This window comes from Silene latifolia, chromosome X (assembly GCF_048544455.1).
Source record: "Silene latifolia isolate original U9 population chromosome X, ASM4854445v1, whole genome shotgun sequence".
Taxonomy (NCBI): Eukaryota; Viridiplantae; Streptophyta; class Magnoliopsida; order Caryophyllales; family Caryophyllaceae; genus Silene; species Silene latifolia.
The window spans coordinates 241,611,558-241,634,645 of NC_133537.1; the positions used below are offsets into that span (position 1 = coordinate 241,611,558).

A 23,088-nucleotide genomic window follows, 5' to 3' on the forward strand; every position below is an offset into this window, starting at 1 on the left:
AATATGGTAAGTTAGGTATAAACCCATACCAAATATAGATATAGACAATTAAGAGAAAGCAAAGATAGAGTTTACGGGACAACTCGCCGCCTCAATAAAATGTTTACATGTGCTTTGTATAAAAAGATCAATGGATAAAGAGAGGAGAATTATTTTTAGTATATTATTAAAAAATAAAATAGAAAGTAAAACATAACCAAAACAGAAACATAGTCTATTAACTAAAACACCCAAAAATGAATAGTAAACCTATTGACCGGGACGGGACGAAAGGAGTACCGATTTACTCCTCCTTCCTTTTGAAAAAAGAGAAAAAAAAGGAGGTAATCCATGGTTGGCGCCAAATGCTTAAATTTCATTCCTTTAAAACCCTAAATCCTGTCATTCTTGACTTAAAATTCAAACCTGATCATGGGAGGGCCACCACGAAAACAGCAAAAGAGGGATAACACCACTTCCGCCACCGTCACCGCCACCACTCATAACCACAACAGCAGCTTAAATTGGTCAACTCCGCCTCCGCAACCACAACTACCATTGACAAGTATAGGATCATCGGTGATCCCGACAATCAACAAGCTGCAAGACATCCTTTCGTGTCTCGGCGCCCACCAGCTCTCCCAAATCAGGTTGCCTCACGTTGCCGTGGTTGGCAGCCAGAGCAGCGGCAAGTCCAGCGTACTTGAAGCACTTGTTGGCCGCGACTTCCTTCCTCGCGCCTGCGACATTTGTACTCGCCGCCCTCTCATCCTCCAACTTCACCACCGTCTCCCTTCTCCTACTGTAGATGATCACATTGAGTGGGGGGAGTTCCTTCACTTGCCTAACACTAAGTTCTATGATTTTTCCGCCATTCGCCGTGAAATTCAGGTTTCTGTTATTTACCAGTAATTAATGACGCTTCTTCTTACTGTTTGTTTTGGCACTGAGGAATTGATCAATTCAAAGTTCAAACCCTAATTTCTGAATTGGAACATCAATGACGAATGAATTAATTTACCTGACGCCCGGTCTCACAAGAGTTTTACTCGTGATACACTGATACATAGTGACCAGAATAATGCATTCGCAGCAGACTTGTAGATACGTTTTGATCCGACATTGTCACATGAATGCAGGTGGAGACGGAAAGAGAAGCAGGAAGAAACAAAGGGGTTTCAGATAAGCCAATCCGATTGAAAATTTCTTCCCCGAATGTTCTTGACTTAACACTTATTGATTTACCTGGCGTTACCAAAGTTCCTGTAGGAGATCAACCTACTGACATAGAAGATAGAATTAGGAGGATGATTATGGACAATATTGAAGAAGAGAACTGCATTATATTAGCAGTTAGTCCTGCGAATTCTGATTTGGCAACCTCTGATGCCCTTCAAATGTCCAAAGAAGCTGATCCAAAGGGTACTTTTGTTCTTCATCTGATCACATTTCAGTGCATGCTTCAATTTTGAAGTCGCTGTCATCATTGGTCTTGAAACGTCTTTGTGTTTTTAATATAGGGAGAAAGGCTACGTACATGTGACCCCTTACTTACCCACTGGTGGGAATCTTTGATGCAGTAGAGTTATGTTCTTATGGTTGCTGTTTACTTATTAATTTAAATTTTATTGGCAGGTACCCGAACAATCGGAGTCATTACTAAGGTCTTTTGCTCCAGTCTTTGTATATGCTTTTTCATATTTTCTTTTATGTGCGTTGATTGATTGTTGATAGTAACTGATAGATACGTTTAATCTGTGTTGGCGACTTGGCGCACGCAGCTGGATATAATGGACAGGGGTACTGACGCCTGTAAATTTCTTCTAGGGAAAGTAATTCCTCTTCATCTGGGTTACATTGGTGTGATTAATCGTAGTCAAGAGGTAAAAGATGGAGGGTAACTTTCTGTCTTTCTGTGTTGGTTTTTATCATATATCAACTTTACTTCGTCAATCCTTTTGCTCGGAAGATGATTAATGATGCTTTCAGTAACTTCTACGAAATTCATGGTATTAGAAAGCTTCTAAACTGAACATAGCTAGAACTGTTTCGAGATATTTAGCACGCATGTCATGGAGTTTTTATCTTCTCTGCAAATTCAGGATATCAACAAGAACAAAAGTGTTGCTGAAGCGCTTAGTTTTGAGGAACAATTCTTTCGTGATCATCATGTACGCCACCTATATATTGCAACTAGATTCAATACTTGATCTAATTGTTACTCTTGCATTGATCATATTCCCTGTCAATCTGTAAATGTTTCTATTGCTGAAGGAATATAAGGGTGTACTGGATCGTTGTGGAATTCCTCAACTAGCAAAGAAACTAAATCAAGTTAGTTACGTCAAACTCTTAATTCCACTCTCGCCTATTTTATTTTACCTTACCTTCAGAAATTTTGCTTTCAAAGAAACAGACCATGTAGGTTGATGTATAGTTTTTCTGCAAATTATGTTGAGTTTAGCAATAATGCTAATGAATTTTCAGATTCTTGAGCAACACATCAGAGCAAATCTGCCAGCATTGAAATCGCAAATTAAACTGCACTTTCAAGCTGTTGAAGAAGAATTAAGGACATACGGAGATGGAGTAGAATCAAAAGTCAGTTAAGCTACAGAAATCTTGTGGCAACATCATAGTTATTGTGTCGATATTTATTATTCTTACAATTCTTTTATTCAAAATCAAAATCCTTTAACATAGGGCGTGCTATGTCAATTCTTGATGTGAATGTCGCAATTTTTCCAGGAAAGAGGAGCAGTTGTGTTGAATATCTTGAGAAGCTATAGTGAAGGTGAGAGGTTCATTTTGATAATATTATCTTTCTGTATCCTCCTCCCTTTTTCATTCCAAAGGTAGAAATGGACTTTAGTATTGCTTTCGCATATCATATGCTAAGGTACTAGCTTACTATCCTGTTTTGACATTTCTGTTATATACCTTTTGTCGATAGCTTTCTCATCTGTGATTGACGGAAAGAATCCACATATATCAACTCAGGAGTTGGCAGGTGGAGCAAGGATTCGTTATATTTTCCATTCAATCTTCGGTAAAGCCTTGAAGGTCTAATATTTTTCACTGCTCTACCTCACTGAAGTTGAATCATTCGTCTTATCTCATCAAGGTTTCACGTACTTCTCTGTGTGCTGTGATTATGTTCCTTGTATGATCCCTCAGGAAGTTGATCCTTGTGAAGATCTGTCAGATGATGAAATCAGGATAGCTATTCAAAATTCTATGGGTCCAAGAAACAAATTATTTGTTCCAGAGGTGAACACCATCATCATGAATTATACATCCTGTTCAACTCATCATTTAGCTTGTTTTGATTTTTGACAATAAAACTTCAGGTGCCTTTTGAACTTCTGATACGAAGACAAGTTGAAAGGTTACTAGATCCTAGTATGCAGTGTCTGCAACTTGCATGCGATGAACTTATCAAGGTATGAAGCACAAACTGGTGCATTGTTACATCTTTATGTGACTAAAGAACATTTCTCTCAGTCAACTTGAATGTAAAAACAAGTGCTTACATTTCTTGTAGATGAGTCGTTCTTGTGAATCAAGAGAGTTGCAAAGGTTTCCGACTTTCAGAAAGCGTGTAAAGGGGGTAATGGCGAACTTTATGCATTATGCTATCAAACCTGTGGAGAAAAGAATTGCAGAAACAATTGACATGGAGGTTTTTAAACACATTCTCAAGCTGCCAGCCCTTTTCAGTTTTTTTGGGACGTGTTGTGTGCAGAAAGTGCTTTTGACCTTTCAATCTGCCTTCTTTACGCATTTTCCAAATGTATTGTTTGTTTCATTAATCCAGGCAGATGACATAAATACTTCACACCCAAGCTTTGTGGGAGGACAGAGAGCAATAGAGATTGCTAGACGGCTGATCCGTACTTCTAAGGTGCCGGTTCTCTTCTTCAAGAAGCTATTCCAGCAAGTCCTACGTATAACAATATCTGAGTTTCTTTGGTCACGTAACTAGTTTGGACGGGCATCTTAAATGGCTAACGATACAGTCCCATTTGTATTTCAGGGCACAATTATGGATGCTGATCAATTTCCATCTCCAAAGAGGGATCAGAAGTCAGCAAATCAAGTACTTATAACGGTTATACTGATGTCTTTCTGCTTAATACTTGTAAAGATTACAAATGCTCATCTATTTGCTTTCTTTGGGGGTTCTTGATAGGAAGGCCAAAAGCTAGAAAAGCATGATAAATCAGTATCAGCTGGTGAGTGGCTTTTAAGATGGTGGAGCTGTGCTTGATTGTTTATCAAACTATACACAAAATGTGTACATATGAGTCATAGTATTGATCTTGCAATCTAAAATGGTTATTATAGATGCTATAACAAAGCTTTTTGGGATGCCTATCAAACTATGGGGTCGTTCATCATCCAAAAAAGCTCCTGTAGGTGTGTTCAGTGATGACACGCCTAATCATACATTGAAAGCACCGTCATTGATACAGCTGAAAGCGGTAATCACCATCATTAATGGAGATTGAAATTTTTCTAATTTTTAAGACATGAGTGCAAATATCCTTGATTTTTACAATTCTGTTGGTTGTTCAAGTGCAGCCTTCTTCCATTCTAAAGCCCTCAGAGGAACCCACTGAAGATGAAGAAACTGAGATATTGATGATCAGGATACTTTTGCAATCTTATTTTGATATAGTCAGGAACAAAATTGAAGATGATGTTCCAAAAGCTATAATGCACTTTGTGGTACAGTCCATTAATACATGCTGTTCTCAGGAGCTCTAATTGTCCTTTTTCCAAATAATGATTTCTTATTTGTCGTTCACACTTATCTTTCAGGTCAATCATCTTAAGAGGGACCTTCATAACAGCCTCATTCAAGCGTTTTACAGGTACGCCATATGCCATTGGTTAACAGGCATTTATTTTGATCAACATCTTGTAAGATGTTAATTACCTCAAAATGGAATTAGATAAATAGCTGTATCTCGCCACCTCACTGACCCATTAAAACTGTCATCTGTACTCACTTCAGGTGTTAAATTGGATGAACGGCGTCCTAAAATGTTAGGATTTTTCCATGTCCTTTGGGGCTGTTTCACTGTTTGAACTACTTTATGAATGATCAAATGTTCAATGTCAATACAGAGAAGACCTTTTTGAAGAGCTGCTGCAGGAAAATTTTGATGTTAAGAAGAAACGAAAGCGTGCCCAGGAGATGTTCAATGTGCTTCAGAAGGCTGTCCAGGTCAGTGCTGAAGGAAAAGTGATTCTAGAGCTTTAGTTTCTGGAATAGCACAACTGTCTAACGACAATGCGAGTTCTGTTCTTTTTGGATGAACCATTCTATTAAATCTAATACAAGACGGATAGGAGCTAGATAGTCAAAAGTCCCAACATTCACCGTATTGTCACGTACGCCCTTCATTTAGGTAAAGCAATGATCACCTTATTAAATTAAAGAAGACATCCCCCAAAGAGAGTGGTACAAGAAGCTCAAAACTGTTTGGCCATATCGGAAGATTGTACCTTAACTGGGAACTTAACTCACGGAAATGAACAGCCTGATATTTTTTTTGATTAATATAATGGCTCTTGCAAATCGCGGGGAGGTCGGATGTACGCAACCTTACTCCAATGTTAGCAACACAGAGGCTGTTCCCACTTGTGAAGTTGTGATGTTTAGATTTAAAATTATTTGTTTCTCTATGCAGGCACTTGATGAAATTGAGACCAACATTCCACTTGTGATTTCAGACAATTATAAAAGCCAGACAGAAGAAAGCACCACCAACAAGTCCACAAGTATGTCTTCATCAAAGATTAGTAGAGCTCGAAAGCTGTAATTTTCAGTCACCAAGTGACACAACAGGATAAGCTGCTCTACATACTCGCAGATACTGAAAAGCATCTGAGACAGTTGATAGCCGCTATGACCAATTTGATTCCACAAAAACTAATATGTCAATATAATACATGCATGTCATTTATCCTTTCGAATGAAGGACTACATCTCAGATCCTGTTTGACATAGAGAGAGTACAAACATCAACAGGACAATGTAGCTGATTAGCTAGGTGACAATGTAGCTGATTAGCTAGGCTTTTCTGTTGCAATTGAAATTTGGCTGTATTTTAGTTCTTATATAAATACATTCATTTCAATCATTCAAGACTGAGAGAATTACGCAAGGCATTATATGGCTACATTCAATTTCGAGACCTACTGAGTGTGATTACCATATCCTTGTTGTCGGACTAACTTATCTCAAGTTTTTTCTGCGTGGACCATACAGAGTTCTGTATGAACAACAAATTCAGACTTTTTTAGATATGAGCATTTTTTTACTTCCCTCCTGCTGTAAATCCTCAAGGCACAAGTGAAGGTTCAGATTCGACGATGATTCCTTATGAAATTTGTTGTATTCAGCATTATTGCAGTAGAGCATGCATATACACCAGCCAGACATAAAGCCGTCGTAACCAAAAACAGAGTTTTCCACTGCCTTCCTGTCGCAAGAATGGCAAATCCAGTCGATAAAAGAGCCACAACAGAAAGGACATTTTTCCATGACTGGAAGGCCTTAACAACTCCCCTGCATTCTTTGCAATGAATCACATGTCTGAAGTATCGGTTGGCCCAGTTTGGAGCATGCATTGATGCCAGTCCACCCTTTGCCGGAGATGAAGCTGAAAGCCCAGCAACTAAGCCTGCTGGAGCATGCTCAACAACCGCTGGTATCTCAGGTAGTGAGACTGTGCTGTGTCCAAAGTGGTAAGGCATCCCATGCCCAACTTTGTCCATCCACTTCCTGTATTCTGCAACCCACGTGTCAGATGACTTCAAATTAAGGTACAGCTCCTTGGTTGGGACATTTTCCTTCATCAGAGTCTCGTTTTGAGACGAGAGAAAGCCCATGTCTTGCTCAAACACTTTACTAGCATTCTGGTGGAAATACCATGTCGGAAAGAATTTCGCAAGTGGTGATCTCTTTGTTGTCCCAAATCTTACAATGAGCATGGATTTCCCCTGGCCAGATGGCCTGCAAAGGAAGAGCCCACTAAAGTATTGTTTAGCTCCGTTGTCATCAACTATCTCTCGGTTATTCTGGAGATTACATGGCGCTTCAAACCGCAGAAAGTTGGGCCTGGATTTGTCACTTTCCTTTCCCCACCAGCCAGCAAATCCACGGGCCGTCCTCTCGGTGACCTCGAAAAGCAACGGTTGAGCATCTTCTCTTTTTGCCGTCCAGTCAGTACGGTCATGAGAAATAGGTATATGAGCCGGATCCATGAGGTTTTCTAGAAGGATGGAGTGATCATAAGGAAGCTCGTGCGTAGTTGAGATATCCTGGAATCCCGGCCTAGCAAAGTTTTCAAACCAAGGGATCTTCCTGGCATTTGGTGGAGTGGTGAGGGACATCCAAACCCACACCACTCCTTGGCATTCTCTCACTTCATATGTCTTCAAACAAGCTTGTTTCGGTATTTTGGCTCCAGATGGAAGCTATCACAAAAAGTCACTGTTATTTCTCCAGCACAAGTAAAAAGAAGGGATAGATTTGCAGAAAACAAGTACTCCGTAGTTAAAGAAAATGTGATGGGATGCACCTGAGGTATCTTTACACACTTGCCGTCACCTTCAAACTGCCAACCATGGTATAGACATTCAAGCCTTCCATCAACCAATTGCCCTTCTGAAAGCTTAGCTAACCTAAATATGACATCAACCTATCAACTAGTGCCATTTCTTTCGACAAGTAATTTTATTCGGGATAGAAATCAGAAAAGTATAGCCAAAATTACAGTAACAGAAGGAAAACTCCACATGATACTGTCATGCACATTGCTAGCGGTACAAAAATTCACTGCTATATGGAATTATCGGTACTAAAAAATTTCAGATGAGAAGGATACCTATGAGGGCAACGATCTTCATAGCACCTGAACTCACCAGCAGCATCACGGTAGAGAACAAGCTGCTTATGAAAGACTGTAAGACCGAGAGGCGCGTCATCAGGAACATTCTTAGCCAAGTAAAGAGGGTACCATTCTTCTGTCCAATCATAATCCACGACTTCAGCAACCCTGGTGGGGTCTACTAGCACATCCTCCTGACCTGTAACGTCTTCTGCAACTGCCTTGGCTATTTTAGAAGACATGGGTTTTACTTGTAATTGTCTTAACTTATTATGATTATGAACAAAACTGTAAAATGGGGTTCTAGTAGCTGGTTTGGAGAGAGTGAAGAAAGTGGGTTTTGAGGGTAGATTGTATGGAATAAGTGTTGCCATTTTTTTATGTGAGATTAGGAGCTGAAACTGCCCACTTTTCTTTGTTTTTGATCAAGGGAATCGTGAATCAAAGAGATTAAGAAGAAATGAGGTACTTCTAGTTGCTTGAGGTGTTCAAGTAAAGGCTTCTGTCCACATGTTCTGATCTGAGGTGTTATTGTGAGTATTATTGTACTATTGTCTTTAGTATTTTTGTCAGTCACCTATTCTCTATCGGCCCTATGTTTTCATTGTTGACCACTAGAGGTTGCCAACATGATTTAAGTTTGAGTAATCGTTTACTCCAATGCTCCTCCAAGGAGAAAAAGGAACATACATCGAATGTACTATCTCCAACTTTTTTGTTTTTTTGAGCATATATGTATTTTTTTTTAGCTTATTTACTCAAACTTTATTTGTTTTTGAGCATATTTGTATTTTTTTCGAGCATATTAAAAATTTTAAGTTAGATTTTAATATTTTTTCCGTCAAAACTCAAATTTAACTAAACTTATAGCAATGTTTTTGAGTTTTATTGCAATTTTTTAGAGTTTAATGTTTAAGTAAATAAACTCAGAAACTTCATAGTAAAACTCAGAAACTTTAAAATAAAACTCAAAAACTTTATTAGAATGCTCATAAACTATAAAGTTGGAGGTAGTACATCAGATGTATAATCCTCTTACTGTCCCCCAAGTCTTCGAATAATTATTCCTTCTATCCATTCCAAATTTAGGGGTGAGCATGGCTTCAAAATCGGACCGGACCAAAGACCGAAATCGTGAAATTTGTAGACCGGAGACCGAACTTAAATATTTCGGTCTTGACCCGTCCGACCTTAGACCCAATTGAAACGAAAATTATGATTTGTCATTAATAATTATGCAATAATTAAACTGAGTTTCGTCAAATCAAACATAATAAATAATCAAATTATCATTTGATTTAAATAATCGGTAATATTGAGTTTGTAATGCCTTTTAAAGGTAAACTAGTTTTGACACCCGTGCAATGCACGGGGTTAGTTTAATTGCACGCGTTCGTTTATATTCTCAATTAGATTTTTTTTTTGGTTACACGAAGCGGGGTAGAACCCATAAAAGACAAGAACACTGACTACTAGAAACTAAACAACAGAGACAGAAATTAAGAAGCATAAAACGGGACAAGCCTAGGCCACGATACCCCTCCAACATATTGTTGCATCAACCGAAACAAATGGTTCGGTATACCATTAGGTTCCCAAACGACCACCTGCTGCCTCTGGTTCACTCCAACATTAGCTAGCCAGTCTGCACACGCATTCGCCTCCCTATAAATATGGTGGATCTCGACTATCTCCGGATGGTCATTGAGGAAGCATTTGCATATTTGGACAAGGTGAGCATGAGCGGAAGGTAACATATCCACCGCTTTCAACAAATTAATGATAGGTTGAGAATCGGTTTGAATAACCAGTTTGTGAAACAATCTCTCCTTTGCTATGACCAAACCCCTTTTAAGAGCCATCAATTCCGCTCTCGTCACTGTCGCGAGACCCAATCTTTCTGTGACCGCAGCCAAAATGTTCCCTGCGGTATCTGTTGGGTTCCTTTGATTGATGATAACATGCCCATTTAATGTGTGCCTTCTTAGTTTACCTTTTCAGGATTTATGGTTAAATCAAGCTTGGATTAAGAAGTGTTGAGTTGTTGATCATCCAATTGTATTGAGTCTTAGGCGTCATCTTATGTACAAGTTAGAAAGTAAAGTATTTTAAAGTAATAGAAACAATCAAGACCACTTTGTTACTTTCACAAAGTAAGACACTGGATCATTGCCTCAATTCGTAACACTTGAACACTTTCTTATCTTTCAAAAGCCATTTACGTGTCTTATATTTTGAAAGATAACTTTCAGATTTTTACAAGGATTTGGCCTTCTAGAAAAAATGGTTTGAATAAATTATCATTTCAAATTGTTTCCCCTTTGTGCAAATTTGACTCTTTTGTCTTTGATAAAACAAGGTTTGCTTTTTGCCATTTTTGTGAAAGCTTGTCATCATGTGACTTGTTTTCCCTTCTTTGTTTTCGGAATTTGCATAATCTCTTTTGGATAATTTCAAACCCTCTTTCTCTCTTTTGCCTTTTGAATAAGAACCTTCTTTGGTGCAAGTTTGGGAAGTTGTTGAGACTCATCACATGTGATGGTCTTTGACCCTCAAAACCCTAACAACCCCCTTGCTCATCCTCTCTATAAAAGGCGTGCCTCACCCTCTCATAACCTCAAGACTTTTTCTGAGATTTAATCTAAGTTTGCAAATTGTTTTTCAAAGCTTAAAACCGAGTCTTTACTTTGCAAATCTTTTAAAAGTCTTCAAGTGTTACAATCATGGCTACTGTTACTTTAATATACTAGACTCTCTCACTTATGAATTGTTGATCTTGTAAAGTTGTCCACCTCAATTCTTTTTAAGAATAAGTTAGTGGAAGCTTGATCCTTATAACATTCTTAGTGTGTGTGTAGAGTTTAGGACGGAGTAGTCTTCAACTCTTTGGCAACCGGAGTAGGTTGCGAGTTGGCTTGTTCTAAGAACGGAGTAGTTCTTGAACTTGTGTCACAACCGGAGTAGTTTGTTGTCTTTTTATTGTACGGGTTTTTAGTAGTCGGAGTAGATCACTAAAATAAATCAATAAAAAGTAGATTGGACGTAGGCACTTGAGTTCTTGCCGAACCAATTCAAAAATCTCGTGTTTGATCTTCTTTGTTTTATTCCACTGCTCTTTATTTTGTTTGCTTTGCTTTGCTTAACTTTCGAAGTAACAGTTCCTCATACTGTCACATTTGGTCTTCAGTCTGTACTCCATAAACTGAGACAAATAGCTACAGTCAGAACAGTTGTTATTTTCATACTTCAGCAAACACTCATTTTAATACTCGTTTAATCTTGCAATATTATTCGAAGTATTCTTTCATCTCTTTCGTTCATACAACTCACTTTAAATTAATAAAGTTGAAGTTAAAATTTTTAAATAGTACCTAATTCACCCCACCCCCTCTTAGGTACTTGAATCCATAAACTCAACAATTGGTATCAGAGCCTCGTGCTCTTGATCGAGGCTAATTGCCTTAGAGTTTGATTCGTGGGTAATGGATTCCGAGAAACACTCCAAGATCCCGGTCTTTACCGGTTCGAATTTTGGATGGTGGAAACTCAAAATGGAATATTACATCAAAAGCATAGACTATCAATGTTGGAACATCATCCAAAATAGACCTCTTGTTATTGAGGAAACCGATATCTTAAACGGTTTCACCAAAACGAAAGAGGAAAGAAATTACAATGAAAATGACTTCAAACTTGCCGAAAAGAACTCCAAAGCAATGTCGATTCTTCAACGTTGTGTTGGTGAGGGGGAAGTTAGTCGAATCTCTGGATGTCCTACGGCAAAATCTATTTGGGATTCCCTTGTACTTTCCTATGAAGGGACGTCCCAAGTAAGGAAACACCGTGTTGACCTTCTCATGCAACAATATGAGATGTTTAGAATGTCAAAGGACGAGTCCATAAATAGTTTCTCTTCACGTTTTTCTTGTATTATTAATGAGCTTAAGAGTCTAGGAAGGAATTTCGAGTCCGAGGACATCATTCGAAAAATCCTTCGTAGTCTAACCTCTAAGTGGCAACCCAAGGTCACCGCCATAGAGGAAGCTAAAGACTTGTCAACCCTATCTCTTCATGAACTAATGGGATCACTAATGGCTCACGAGTTTAATCTCGACAAGCATTCTAGTGAGTCCTCAAAGGGAAAGAGTCTCGCCCTCACATCCTCTCCAAGTGATAGAGAATATGAGAAGGAAGACGAGTTTGCTATGTTCACAAGGAATCTAGCCGGGTTAGTCAATGGTCAAGGAAACAAAAGGTTCACTAATAATTACTCGAAAAAACGCTTTCCTAAGAAACGACCTAACTCCACTGTGGGATGCTTTAAATGTGGTGATAAATCTCACCAAATTAAAGAATGTCCCAAATGGGATGATATCAAATCAAAGGAAAGAAGAGAAAAGGTTAAAAAGGACTACAAACATAGAGTCATGAGTGCTATTTGGGGAATGTCCGACTCCGAGGAAGATGAGGAACTAGAGGCTAAAATGTGTCTTGAAAATCATCTTAAAGAAAAGGTCTCAAAAACCTCAAAAAACGAACACCTAAGATGCCTCATGGCTAATCCCAATGATTTCGAATCCGATTCCGACAACGAGGTAAATCATCTAAAGACCAAGGCTAGAACTTACTCCAAAGAGAAAGTATGTAAGCTTCTTGATCAACTTTTTGATAAGTGCCGGTTTCAAAATGATAAGCTTGAGGTAATGCAAAATGAGATTGAAGAAATCGCTCAAGAGAACTTTAATCTTAAAAATGAACTAAAAGCAACAGACAGCGTCACTGTCACCTCTGAGGCTTATGATAAAGTTAAAAGAGTCAACAAGTTAAACAAACATTTGACTAAAGAACTAGAGCGTCTTAGGATGATCCCCACGGACGTCTCTGACCTTGAAAATGTCAACACTACCTTGGTGATGCAAATTTCCTCACTAACCAAGGAACGTGATGATCTTTTGAAGGACAAAGATGCTCTCGAAAATGAAGTCTATGACCTTGTGGTTGAGATTGTAGACCTAAGAGAAACAAAGATTATGCTGGGATCGTTGCTTCTGACAAACACTTAGACAAGTCCAAAGAAAAAAATTGAATGTTTGGTCAATGAAAACAAGTGTCTAAAAGATGAGGTAGCATGTCTTAATAAAGAAATAGAGGTTCTTCATGAAAGGCTTACCTTTCTTCAAAAGGGTATGCCCGAATGTAGCACTTCTAGATCTACTCCTCATCATAGATCCGATGAATTCGTTGATCTAAGCAAACGTCTTGATGAGATGACATCTAAGTATGAAGAGTCCAAAGAAAAGATCGGATATCTCGTGTCTAAACTCAACAACCACACCCATGACTTCATAGTTGAGAAAAGGTTGTCTTTAGAAAGTGTAAACAATGATGAACTCAAGAGGGAAAAAGAAAAGAATTTGCATCTCCTCTCAAGAGTCAATGACTTGACCAATGAACTTGTAAAAGCCAAAAACATCACTGAAAAATGGGAAGGAAGTCAAACCGTGTTAAACTTTCTCACAAGTCAAACCGAGAGATGTAACAAAGTTGCTGGTTTGGGCTTCAAATGGAACAGTCAGATTGACTGTTGCATCCAGAGGCCTCAAACTGATTTTAGAAGAAGGAAATACATGGGTCTTCCCGAGTACATTATTTGAAACTATTGTGGAAAGAATGGTCATGTTTTCAATGGTTGTAGAAAAAGATTTGAGGACATTAACAAGAACAACAAAATAATAAAGCAAATATGGATTAGGAAAGACACCGTAAGATATGTTGATCACAAAAGGGGACCCAAGTTTGTTTGGGTTCCTAAACTCAAAATCTAATCTTGTGTAGGGCTTGGTGAGAGGCGGCCGCAATTGGTACTTGGATAGCGGATGCTCTCGTCACATGACGGGTGATAGAAGCCAATTCCTCTCACTTAAAGCATACAATGGTGGCACGGTAAGGTTTGGTGACAACAAGAAAGGTGCAGTAATTGGCATTGGAAAGGTTGGTAAGTCACCATTACTTTGTGTCGACAACGTGCGGCTTGTTAAAGGTTTGAAGCATAATATCCTTAGTATTTCTCAACTTTGTGATAAGGGTAATATTGTAGAATTTAGTGCTAATATGTGTCGAATAATTGATGCCACTACTAATGAACTAATACTCGAAGGAAGACGTGTCAAAGACGTGTACTTAACTAATTTGAACACTCTATCCGGTCACACTATGTCTTGCATGAGTGTAATGAACAATGATCCTTGGTTATGGCATAAAAGGTTTGGTCATGTTAGTACTAAAACTCTTAATACCCTTAAAAGACTCGACTTAATTGAAGGTATTCCCAACATGAAGTTTGATTTTGATAAAGTATATGATGAATGTGCTAGAGGTAAACATGTTAGAAGTTCCTTTAAATCCAAAAGAATTGTGAGTACATCTCAACCTTTACAACTTCTACATATCGACTTGTGTGGACCAATGAGAACTAGGAGTAGAGGTGGTAGTCGTTGTGTGTGTCATTGTTGATGATTACTCTAGGTTTGTTTGGGCACTCTTCTTAAGCTCTAAGGATGAGGCATTTTATGAGTTTCTAATTTGGTTAAGAAAGATTCAAAACAAACTTGATTTAAAACTTGTTTCAATAAGAACCGATCACGAAATTGAATTCAAAAACTCATCATTTGGTGCTTATTGTGATGACAATGGTGTAGACCATAACTTCTCGGCTCCTAGAACCCCACAACAAAATGGTGTGGTTGAAAGGATGAATAGGACCCTTGAAGGTATGGCTAGAACAATGTTATTATGTAGTAAGTTATCTAAGAACTTTTTGGCCGAAGCGGTAAATACCGCTTGCTACATTCATAATCGTGTCATGATACGGAGTATCTTGAATAAAACTCCCTATGAATTGCTACGTGGAAGAAAACCCAATATTTCATATTTTAGATGTTTTGGAAGCAAATGTTTAGTTCATAACAATGGTAAAAACAACTTGGATAAGTTCGATCCACGTAGTGATGAAGGAGTATTTATTGGCTACTCCGATCATAGCAAGGCCTATAAAGTTTACAATAAACGAACCATGTTGATTAAAGAAAGCATCCATGTCATTTTTGATGAATCTAGTGTGCTTGGACAGGTACAAAACGTGGAAGATGACGATGATGATGACGATGAGTTTGAGATTGGTCTTGTTCGAAAGGACTTCGTGTTCGAGGATGTAGAAGCTGCCAACGCTAACTCGCAACAGACACAGGGACTGTTACCTTCAAAGGAAGTCAGCAGCTCAGGGGGAACACGTAGCACACCTACTACTGTTTCTTCTCTGGATGCAACAGACCCAACGACTGTTGCCTCCACCTCCAGAACTGAATCAACCCAAAACAGTGATGATGAAGATCACTCCAAGCAAAAAGAAACAGATCACTGGATCGATCTTTGTTGAGGGGGAACAAGAAACCGTTGTTCCAAAGAAGTGGAAACATCAAAGCTCTCATCCACTCTCTAATCTCACAAGCGATCTCAACTCGGGAATTCGAACAAGATCATCCCTCAACAATCTCGCTCATCTCATTATTGTGCCCACAATGCCTTCCTTTCTCAAATTGAACCCTCAAATGTAACAGTAGCTCTGACTGATGCAGACTGGTTGCTTGCCATGCAAGAAGAACTCAATCAATTCAAGAGAAACGAGGTATGGCACTTAGTCCCTAGACCGCCTAATCGTACCGTCATTGGTACTAGGTGGGTCTTTCGCAATAAGCTTGATGACTCGGGAGAAATTGTAAGGAACAAGGCTAGGCTAGTGGTGCAAGGTTATAACCAACAAGAGGGTATTGACTACGATGAAACCTATGCACCGATAGCTAGACTTGAGGCCATATGATTACTTATAGCTTTTGCAGCTCACAAAGGCATTAAACTCTTCCAAATGGATGTCAAAACCGCTTTCTTAAATGGATATTTGGAAGAAGATGTCTTTGTAGAGCAACCGCCGGGTTTTGAGAACAATGATTTGCCTAACCATGTTTTCAAATTAGACAAAGCTCTTTATGGTTTAAAACAAGCACCTAGGTGTTGGTATGATAGATTGTCTAAATTTCTTATTGAAAATGGTTTTAAAAGGGGCTCCGTTGACAAAACATTGTTCTTAAAGTCACAGTCAGATGAACTGTTGGTTGTATAAGTATATGATGATGACATTATATTTGGTGCAACAAATGAACTCCTTTACTTATATTTTTCGGAACTAATGAAATCGGAGTTTGATGTGACCATAATTAGAGCATATTTAGTCCCCGAATTAGCCTTGTTCCCATACTTTTTAGTGCATATTTGGGTCATTTATTGTCTTTAGTCCTTTGTTTTGCATATTCTTTGAGGTTTTGTGTCCTTGGTAGGAAAGGAGTGCAAACCTTGCATTTTCATGGCAAAATGAAGTTAAATTGATTGAATTCAACGACCAAGCATCAAAGAGAAGACAAGATTAGAAGGCCTTTGTACATACTATAGTAGATGGGCAATGATGAGAAAAGATCCTTGCATCCCCGAGGAAATCCTCAAGGATTTTATGAAGAAAAAGGAAGAAAAGAAGAAAGAAAGAAGCTGTAAGACAATCCGAGCGGATTGTCCACAAGACGCCCGTCCAAGAGGGGCAATCCGAGCGTCTTCTCTCTGTGGACGCCCGTCCAAAACACGTACAATCCGCCCGTCTTCCCCAGCTGGACGCCCGTCCAGAATCACCAGAATCCGCCCGTCCCGTGCCCTGGACGCCCGGATTCTCTAACAGCCATTTCGTCTTCTACAAGCTTCAAGGAAGGATGCGCATATTTTTCTAAGACTAGCAAAAAGGAGACCGGAGTCTCCCTAGAGACCGGCGATTCCTCAAGGACTTAATCGTCATTTAAGCCCTTAGTAAACCCTAATTTATGTAACTAATCCCCACTATAAATACCCCATTAGTCTAATTAGATTAGCATGTTCTTCTTAGCAATCTCTAGTGTAGTTAATATCAATCAAATCTCTCTTTAATCTTGTAATCAACATTTAATCAAGTTTTAATACAAGTTTCATTTCCTTAATCTCTCTCTTGTTCATCCTTTGTTTTGGGTAATTGAAGATTATTTGGGTTATTATTGGGAGATTGACAACCTTCCAATCTATCATCAAGTACTTATATTATTCTTTGCTTTATTATTGGAATCATTAGTAGGTATAATTCTCTTAATATCTTTTTAATTATTGTTAATTATCTTCATTTATTCATCATGTTTCACTTTGTTGGTATGATTGACAACCTTGCTAGCATGTTCAACATGATAATGAGTGAGTAGTTTCCTTAGCTAGGGTTAATGGGTAATTAGGGGAAACCAACATGGGGGATGATTCATGCTTAATTTAATATGTTTTCATAGTTTATTTGCTTGCTTGTTGTGATCTCAACTTATGCACATGTTATGTTTGATGAAATGCGAGCCTATGAATCCTTGCATTTTTTACCCATAACCTATCTTTTCAATGAGACTTGTAAGATATAAACCAACTCGAGTCTCATTAGACCATGCATATAGTTGAGTAGGGAAGATTAAGTCGACTTGTAGGTGTTGTACAATCTAATCGATTCGGCTCCGGGACCCAAACTTTCCTAGGATTGTAAGATATAAACCAACTCGATCCATCACAACAATAATTGCTTGCTTATAATTTGAGAATATGTTTGTAGGATCAATTCCCATGAATCCCCTATGACCCCATGACACCCTAGTGCCTTTTATCAATTGTTTACATCCCTTTTTAATCATCTTGCTAGTTTACTTTCATTGCTATTTAGTTTAGTGATCTTCTATTTCAAACCCCAAATTGAGACACCCTTAGACACCACTAGTTGCAATAGAAAATCTCATCTCAATTCCCGTCCCTTGGGATCCGACCTTTACTTGCCTCTTTACTAAGTGTAGAGTTGTTTGTGAAGTTATAAATTGTGTTTTGGTCTAGGTGCTCCTAACGACAAGTATCGAAAACTAAACCTCCTCGAGAGTCCGACCAAAAAATGGCGCCGTTGCCGGGGACGGTGTTAACTTGATTTAGATTTTCTTAAGTTGTTATTAGTTGTGTCTTTCTTTGCCTTGGGGAAGTAAAACTCCTCAAGGTTTGTTCTAATTATTTTCGAGTTAACATGTATAAATTACACATAATCATATAACCCCGAACAATAATAATTATAATAGGATCGGTAGAATCGTGTTACCTTGAATTTGTCCCGAGTTGCTCAAAACAAAGAATAGACAAAGGCCCAGATAGAGGTTGGATATAAAAATCTAGTGCGACAGTCACGAGTAGATGTTGACACGAAGAAAAGCACGAGGCTCCGATATAAGCAAAAGCAGACCAAAGGCTTTATGGGATATTTAATTCCTAGCGATATACTTGATACTTGATAGTCATAGGAAATAATATTGATGGGTTATTATATATAGGCAATGAGGAATAGAGTTTAACAAAGTGACGACTATTAATTGGAACATATATAGCAATAAGGAAATAGGTTAGCAAAGAGGAGAATGAATAAATAATGGTAAGCTAATTGGAGGTTCGTAAGACTAGCAGAATTTAGGGAAAACCAACTCAACCCAAAAATAAAATATTATATTTTGTTTAAGACCAACCTTTATATAAAATATAAGAAAATAGTATAAAACTATAAATATTAATATAGAAATATTTGGGTTATTACAATCTTCCCCTCTTAAAATGAACTTCGTCCCCGAAGTTCGGATTTAGAAAATAAAGAAACTATAAAATTTGAGTTGTATTACACTGCACCCTCTTTAAAATAAAGTTCGTCCTCGAATGTAAAATTTTAAAAATGGAAAAAAATGACAACTCAAAATAAGAAATTTTTTTAAAAGTTAAAAGGGCGGTGCTAAGATGTGACGATCTCAACACCTAACCAAGAAAGAAAACTGCTCTGATACCAATTGTAATACCCCTAATTTTCGGCTAAATTAAAACTTAACTTTTACATATAAACCTTGCCGAAATAAAGAAATATTATAATTAATATACAAAGTCTCTTATTACAAATCCGCTTAAATATAAAATAATACAAAATGAACTAAAACTTTTACAAATACTTTAAATAAAATCTTGTCTTGAGATAAAATCCTTTTTGAACAGCAGCGGAAGACCTGAAAGCAAAACCGGAAGGCAGAAAGGAACTACCCCCATGACGAGTAGCTCCGAAGGGAGAAAACACGTCAGTCGAAAAGCTGAGTAACAGATAATACCTCAATAGAAGCAGAATAATTTTTGGTCATGGCGTGGAACCACAAACATGTAAAAATAAAAGAAACACGGAGAATAATAAAAACACTCCCCATAAACTAATCTCAAACTCAAACTTACTCCATATTACTACACTCTCTAATTCCAGTAATTAACTCAATCTCAACTCATTACTCCATCTCAATGATTACTCCGTCTCATAGTATAGTAACCAAATATCGTATTCTCATCGTCAACCCTAAGACTAGGACAAGGGGTGAGTGAACTGGCGGATAAGACCGCGAAACAATATATCCATCTCAATGTCAATTCCAATCTTATAATATAACTCAATAACCAGGGTCACTCTGGACCGTAAACACAATATGGCACAACGGCCTCATAACTCAATACCGGTAACCAATTTCAATTTCAATATCAATATCGTCAGAGGTTCAATAATGAACCGTGCTCAACACTTAGAGTAATACTCTAAGCTACTCACCCACGAGTCTAGGTCAAAACAATCGACAAATCAAACACAATATATACATCCAAGACGTCAAACTTAATATAAAAATATCACACGGATACTCTTCTATGGATCATGCAATTGTGCTTATCTACACCGACATACTCCCTGTTAGCTTTTGACTTGAACTTTGCTAAATCCCATAGCTATATTAATAAACTCCACCTTGATAGCCTAATTGAGCAATGGTACATTAGCTTATCTTTAAGCGTTAGATTTCCTTGTTAAAAAATAATTTTTCACAATCTCGAACTTTCCATCTCAATAATCAAACTCAACCCACGCATAAATTGTACCCATCTCACAAATTATTTACCTTACCAATAAAATAGTATAACTACTATATAAATAATATTACATTCATTATCAATAATCAATTTAAATAAATACAACATGTATAAATTACACATAATCATATAACCCCGAACAATCATAATTATAATAGGATCGGTAGATTCGTGTTACCTTGAATTTGTCCCGAGTTGCTCAAAACAAAGAATAGACAAAGGCCCAGATAGAGGTTGGATATAAAAATCTAGTGCGACAGTCACGAGAAGATGTTGACACGAAGAAAAGCACGACCCTCCGATATAAGCAAAAGCAGACCAAAGGCTTTATGGGATATTTTTTTCCTAGCGATATACGTGATACTTGATAGTCATAGGAAATAATATTGATGGGTTATTATATATAGGCAATGAGGAATAGAGTTTAACAAAGTGACGGCTATTAATTGGAACATGTATAGAAATTAGGAAATAGGTTAGCAAAGAAGAGAACGAATAAATAATGGTAAGCTAATTGGAGGTTCGTAAGACTAGCAGAATTTAGAGAAAACCAACTCAGCCCAAAAATAAAATATTATATTTTGTTTAAGATCAACCTTTATATAAAATATAAGAAAATAGTATAAAACTATTAATATTAATATAGAAATATTTGGGTTATTACACTTTGAAGTCGAGATCAAAGAATGCCGAGGCCGCCTCATATTGGACGATCCTCGGTGTTTGTGAAAACATTGTCACAAGCTTAGAGTAGATTTTATAGGCGGGGCCCATCTTAAAGGCTCTCCTTTGGAGATCCGCCTCCATAGCAAATATTAATACATTTTTTATTGCAGCGGAATCTTTGTGGTAAGCTTCATATGCTTCCCTAGTGGCGGCACTTGACCTAGCATTAGGTTCGGGTGGAGAGGCCTCAATGAGGTAACGAAGCTTGTCGTCACCTTGAGCGGCTAATTTGAGTTGGGCATCCCAATCGGAGAAATTTGATCCATTCTTTTCAAGTTTACATCGATCCATAAAGGATCGGAGCTATGAAACATTAGTGAGAGTGTTTGCGTTGGTGTTTGGTGCGGCCATTTGTTATTGAGAAATAAAAGCGGTCAACAAAATAAAATAGAAGGAATAAAACATTTATCGTTTTAATAATAATATTTGTAAATAATTTAAATTTAAACAAGTTTTATTGCATTTATCTAGTGACCTCTACCCAACTATGATAAATGATTCCAAGATCCAAGTTCATATTAACTCGGGTACGGTGAAGCCGGATAATCCCTCATTAATATAACTCGGTGGATTAACTCTTTAATCGATTCTACTTTTAGAATTCTTGGTTGATAAAATTACATTAATATTTATCTTTAGCCCGGAACACATGCGACTACGGTCATGAATACTTCCGTTGAGCTCAATCCAAATTTCGAAGTAATAACATTTTACTACCCACTTACCCAATGTTACAAGGTTTTTATTACGGTGAAGCCGAATTAACTCCCTTATGAAATTGGGTTTCGTGGGTTCTACTATTTGGTAAGGCTAAATCTCAATTATTAATTTAGCGAGAGGTCATGTCAATTTATTATATATCACGTTTTAAGTGAACTGAAGCGGTGAACTACGACAATTATAATTGACACGGTCGACAACTCGATTAAATAAAATGCATGTTTAGTTATGGCGATTTAGCGATGCATGCAAACATATAAAGAAAGTACAAAGCATAAATATAAAGTCCTAGTATGGCCTTCCTAAAATATTAAATCTAATAAACTATTACAAATTCGGAAACCAACTCCTTGGTCCCTTGAACTTCGGTCTTGGCACGCATCTCGAGGTAACACCGTCTTCATGGAAACTCCGTGAAATTACAAAATAATAAATAAAATTGCATAATTTCCTATTATACATTTGTAATAAAAAAATAAATCTATTAAATTACAAAACGGTGATACGAGATCACAATAATTACAACCGAATCGATATTCTCATGCATTTCAGGTAATACCAATTAAAACTAAGGCCATACTAAGTTAAATCGCCTTTTAAGAGCCAACTAGTTTTGAAACCCGTGAAAAATCACGGGTCCTATACAAATTTTCTTTTTTTTTATTAATACTACTTGTATAAAACAAATTTTGATTTGGAAACATTGCAGACGATAAAATAGGATGGAAATTATGAGATTGAACATAATAACACGGTAATATAAACAATAATAATATGAGATTAGTGGGGAATAGAGGCATTGTATTTATCGTTAAAATGTGGGTCTTTGTAAAAGATACAAAAAAAAATCTAATCATGAGTAACTCTTCTTCTCCTCTATTAACAACCTAGTAAATTAATGGGATTTAGGCATTTAGTAGAGAGTTTTTTTGAATGTATATGTTGAACGAATGACGTTGCTCATTGCTCTGATGATTCATAATTTGTGCTAACTCGTAAATTCAGTAATGATCTGCATTCTCAATTCATCATACTCAAATTAAATAGTCTAAATACATGTATATAGACATAAGTTGTTTATATAGAAATCAATGATTAATACTTATACATAGGTTATGTATTACGTAACTTCAAGATATTGGTGCTCCGGAGATTGAAGATTTTCTTAACCGCCAATTTACCAAAGGCGGTCAAGTTTTTCTCCTTCAATAGGTAAAAGAAAAATAGTCTAACAAAGTGAATGAAGTAAGACTAATATAGTAATTGAATACATTGAATACGTGTCTCTCCATTTCAAATTTAATTATCATTTGATGGTTTTTTTCCTCTTGTAAGATTATCCGTCAATGTTGTGTCGATACTATCACTACAACTAAAAGGCCAAGAATAACTAATAGGCTAAAAACCTTAGCATAATTATTGGAACAAAAATAGATAGGCTAATATCAATTAAAATGTCAACGACATAAAAATACATCCTCAATATGGTGATTACTCCATTCACGAGCTTCAGATTTGATCATCCATATGAACACATCCTCCAACATCAAATATCGTGTTAACTGATATTGAACTAATAACCAAAATAAAAAAAATTGATAATTCTTAAATTGTAGTCTGTACTCACCGATTGTCATGTATTAATAATTAAAATAGGAAAACCTCCCAAAAAACAGAAATTCCAAGA

The 23,088-nt window shown here is 37.2% G+C and overlaps 2 protein-coding genes across 2 annotated transcripts; one reads left to right on the plus strand and one right to left on the minus strand.

Moving 5' to 3' along the window:
- The first annotated feature begins 319 nt into the window (after positions 1-319).
- On the plus strand, positions 320-6,187 carry LOC141623870 (dynamin-related protein 3A-like). Its single transcript, XM_074440022.1, has 20 exons — positions 320-870; positions 1,119-1,401; positions 1,615-1,643; positions 1,761-1,862; positions 2,082-2,150; positions 2,254-2,313; positions 2,467-2,580; positions 2,728-2,773; positions 2,933-3,042; positions 3,157-3,249; positions 3,330-3,422; positions 3,524-3,661; positions 3,797-3,883; positions 4,016-4,078; positions 4,172-4,214; positions 4,327-4,463; positions 4,564-4,710; positions 4,804-4,856; positions 5,113-5,212; positions 5,679-6,187. Exons 1-20 carry the CDS (start codon positions 412-414, stop codon positions 5,808-5,810), a joined length of 2,358 nt encoding a protein of 785 aa, XP_074296123.1. The 5' UTR covers positions 320-411; the 3' UTR covers positions 5,811-6,187.
- Positions 5,913-8,458, minus strand: LOC141623872 (protein TIC 55, chloroplastic-like). The gene is made up of 3 exons (XM_074440023.1): positions 7,881-8,458; positions 7,575-7,677; positions 5,913-7,470 (listed from the first exon to the last, which is right to left on the minus strand). The coding sequence occupies exons 1-3, from the start codon at positions 8,255-8,257 to the stop codon at positions 6,352-6,354; spliced, it is 1,599 nt and encodes a 532-aa protein (XP_074296124.1). The 5' UTR covers positions 8,258-8,458; the 3' UTR covers positions 5,913-6,351.
- Between the last annotated feature and the right edge of the window lie 14,630 nt (positions 8,459-23,088).

Bases quoted from the DNA above. Each gene is read 5' to 3' on its own strand.
- LOC141623870 (XM_074440022.1), top strand. From the start codon at position 412: ATGGGAGGGCCACCACGAAAACAGCAAAAGAGGGATAACACCACTTCC. The intron at 871-1,118 runs GTTTCTGTTATT...ACATGAATGCAG, and splicing joins CCATTCGCCGTGAAATTCAG to GTGGAGACGGAAAGAGAAGC. The intron at 2,314-2,466 runs GTTAGTTACGTC...ATGAATTTTCAG, and splicing joins TAGCAAAGAAACTAAATCAA to ATTCTTGAGCAACACATCAG.
- LOC141623872 (XM_074440023.1), bottom strand. From the start codon at position 8,257: ATGGCAACACTTATTCCATACAATCTACCCTCAAAACCCACTTTCTTC. The intron at 7,678-7,880 runs GTATCCTTCTCA...TGTCATATTTAG, and splicing joins GAAGATCGTTGCCCTCATAG to GTTAGCTAAGCTTTCAGAAG. The intron at 7,471-7,574 runs GTGCATCCCATC...TTTTTGTGATAG, and splicing joins AGTGTGTAAAGATACCTCAG to CTTCCATCTGGAGCCAAAAT.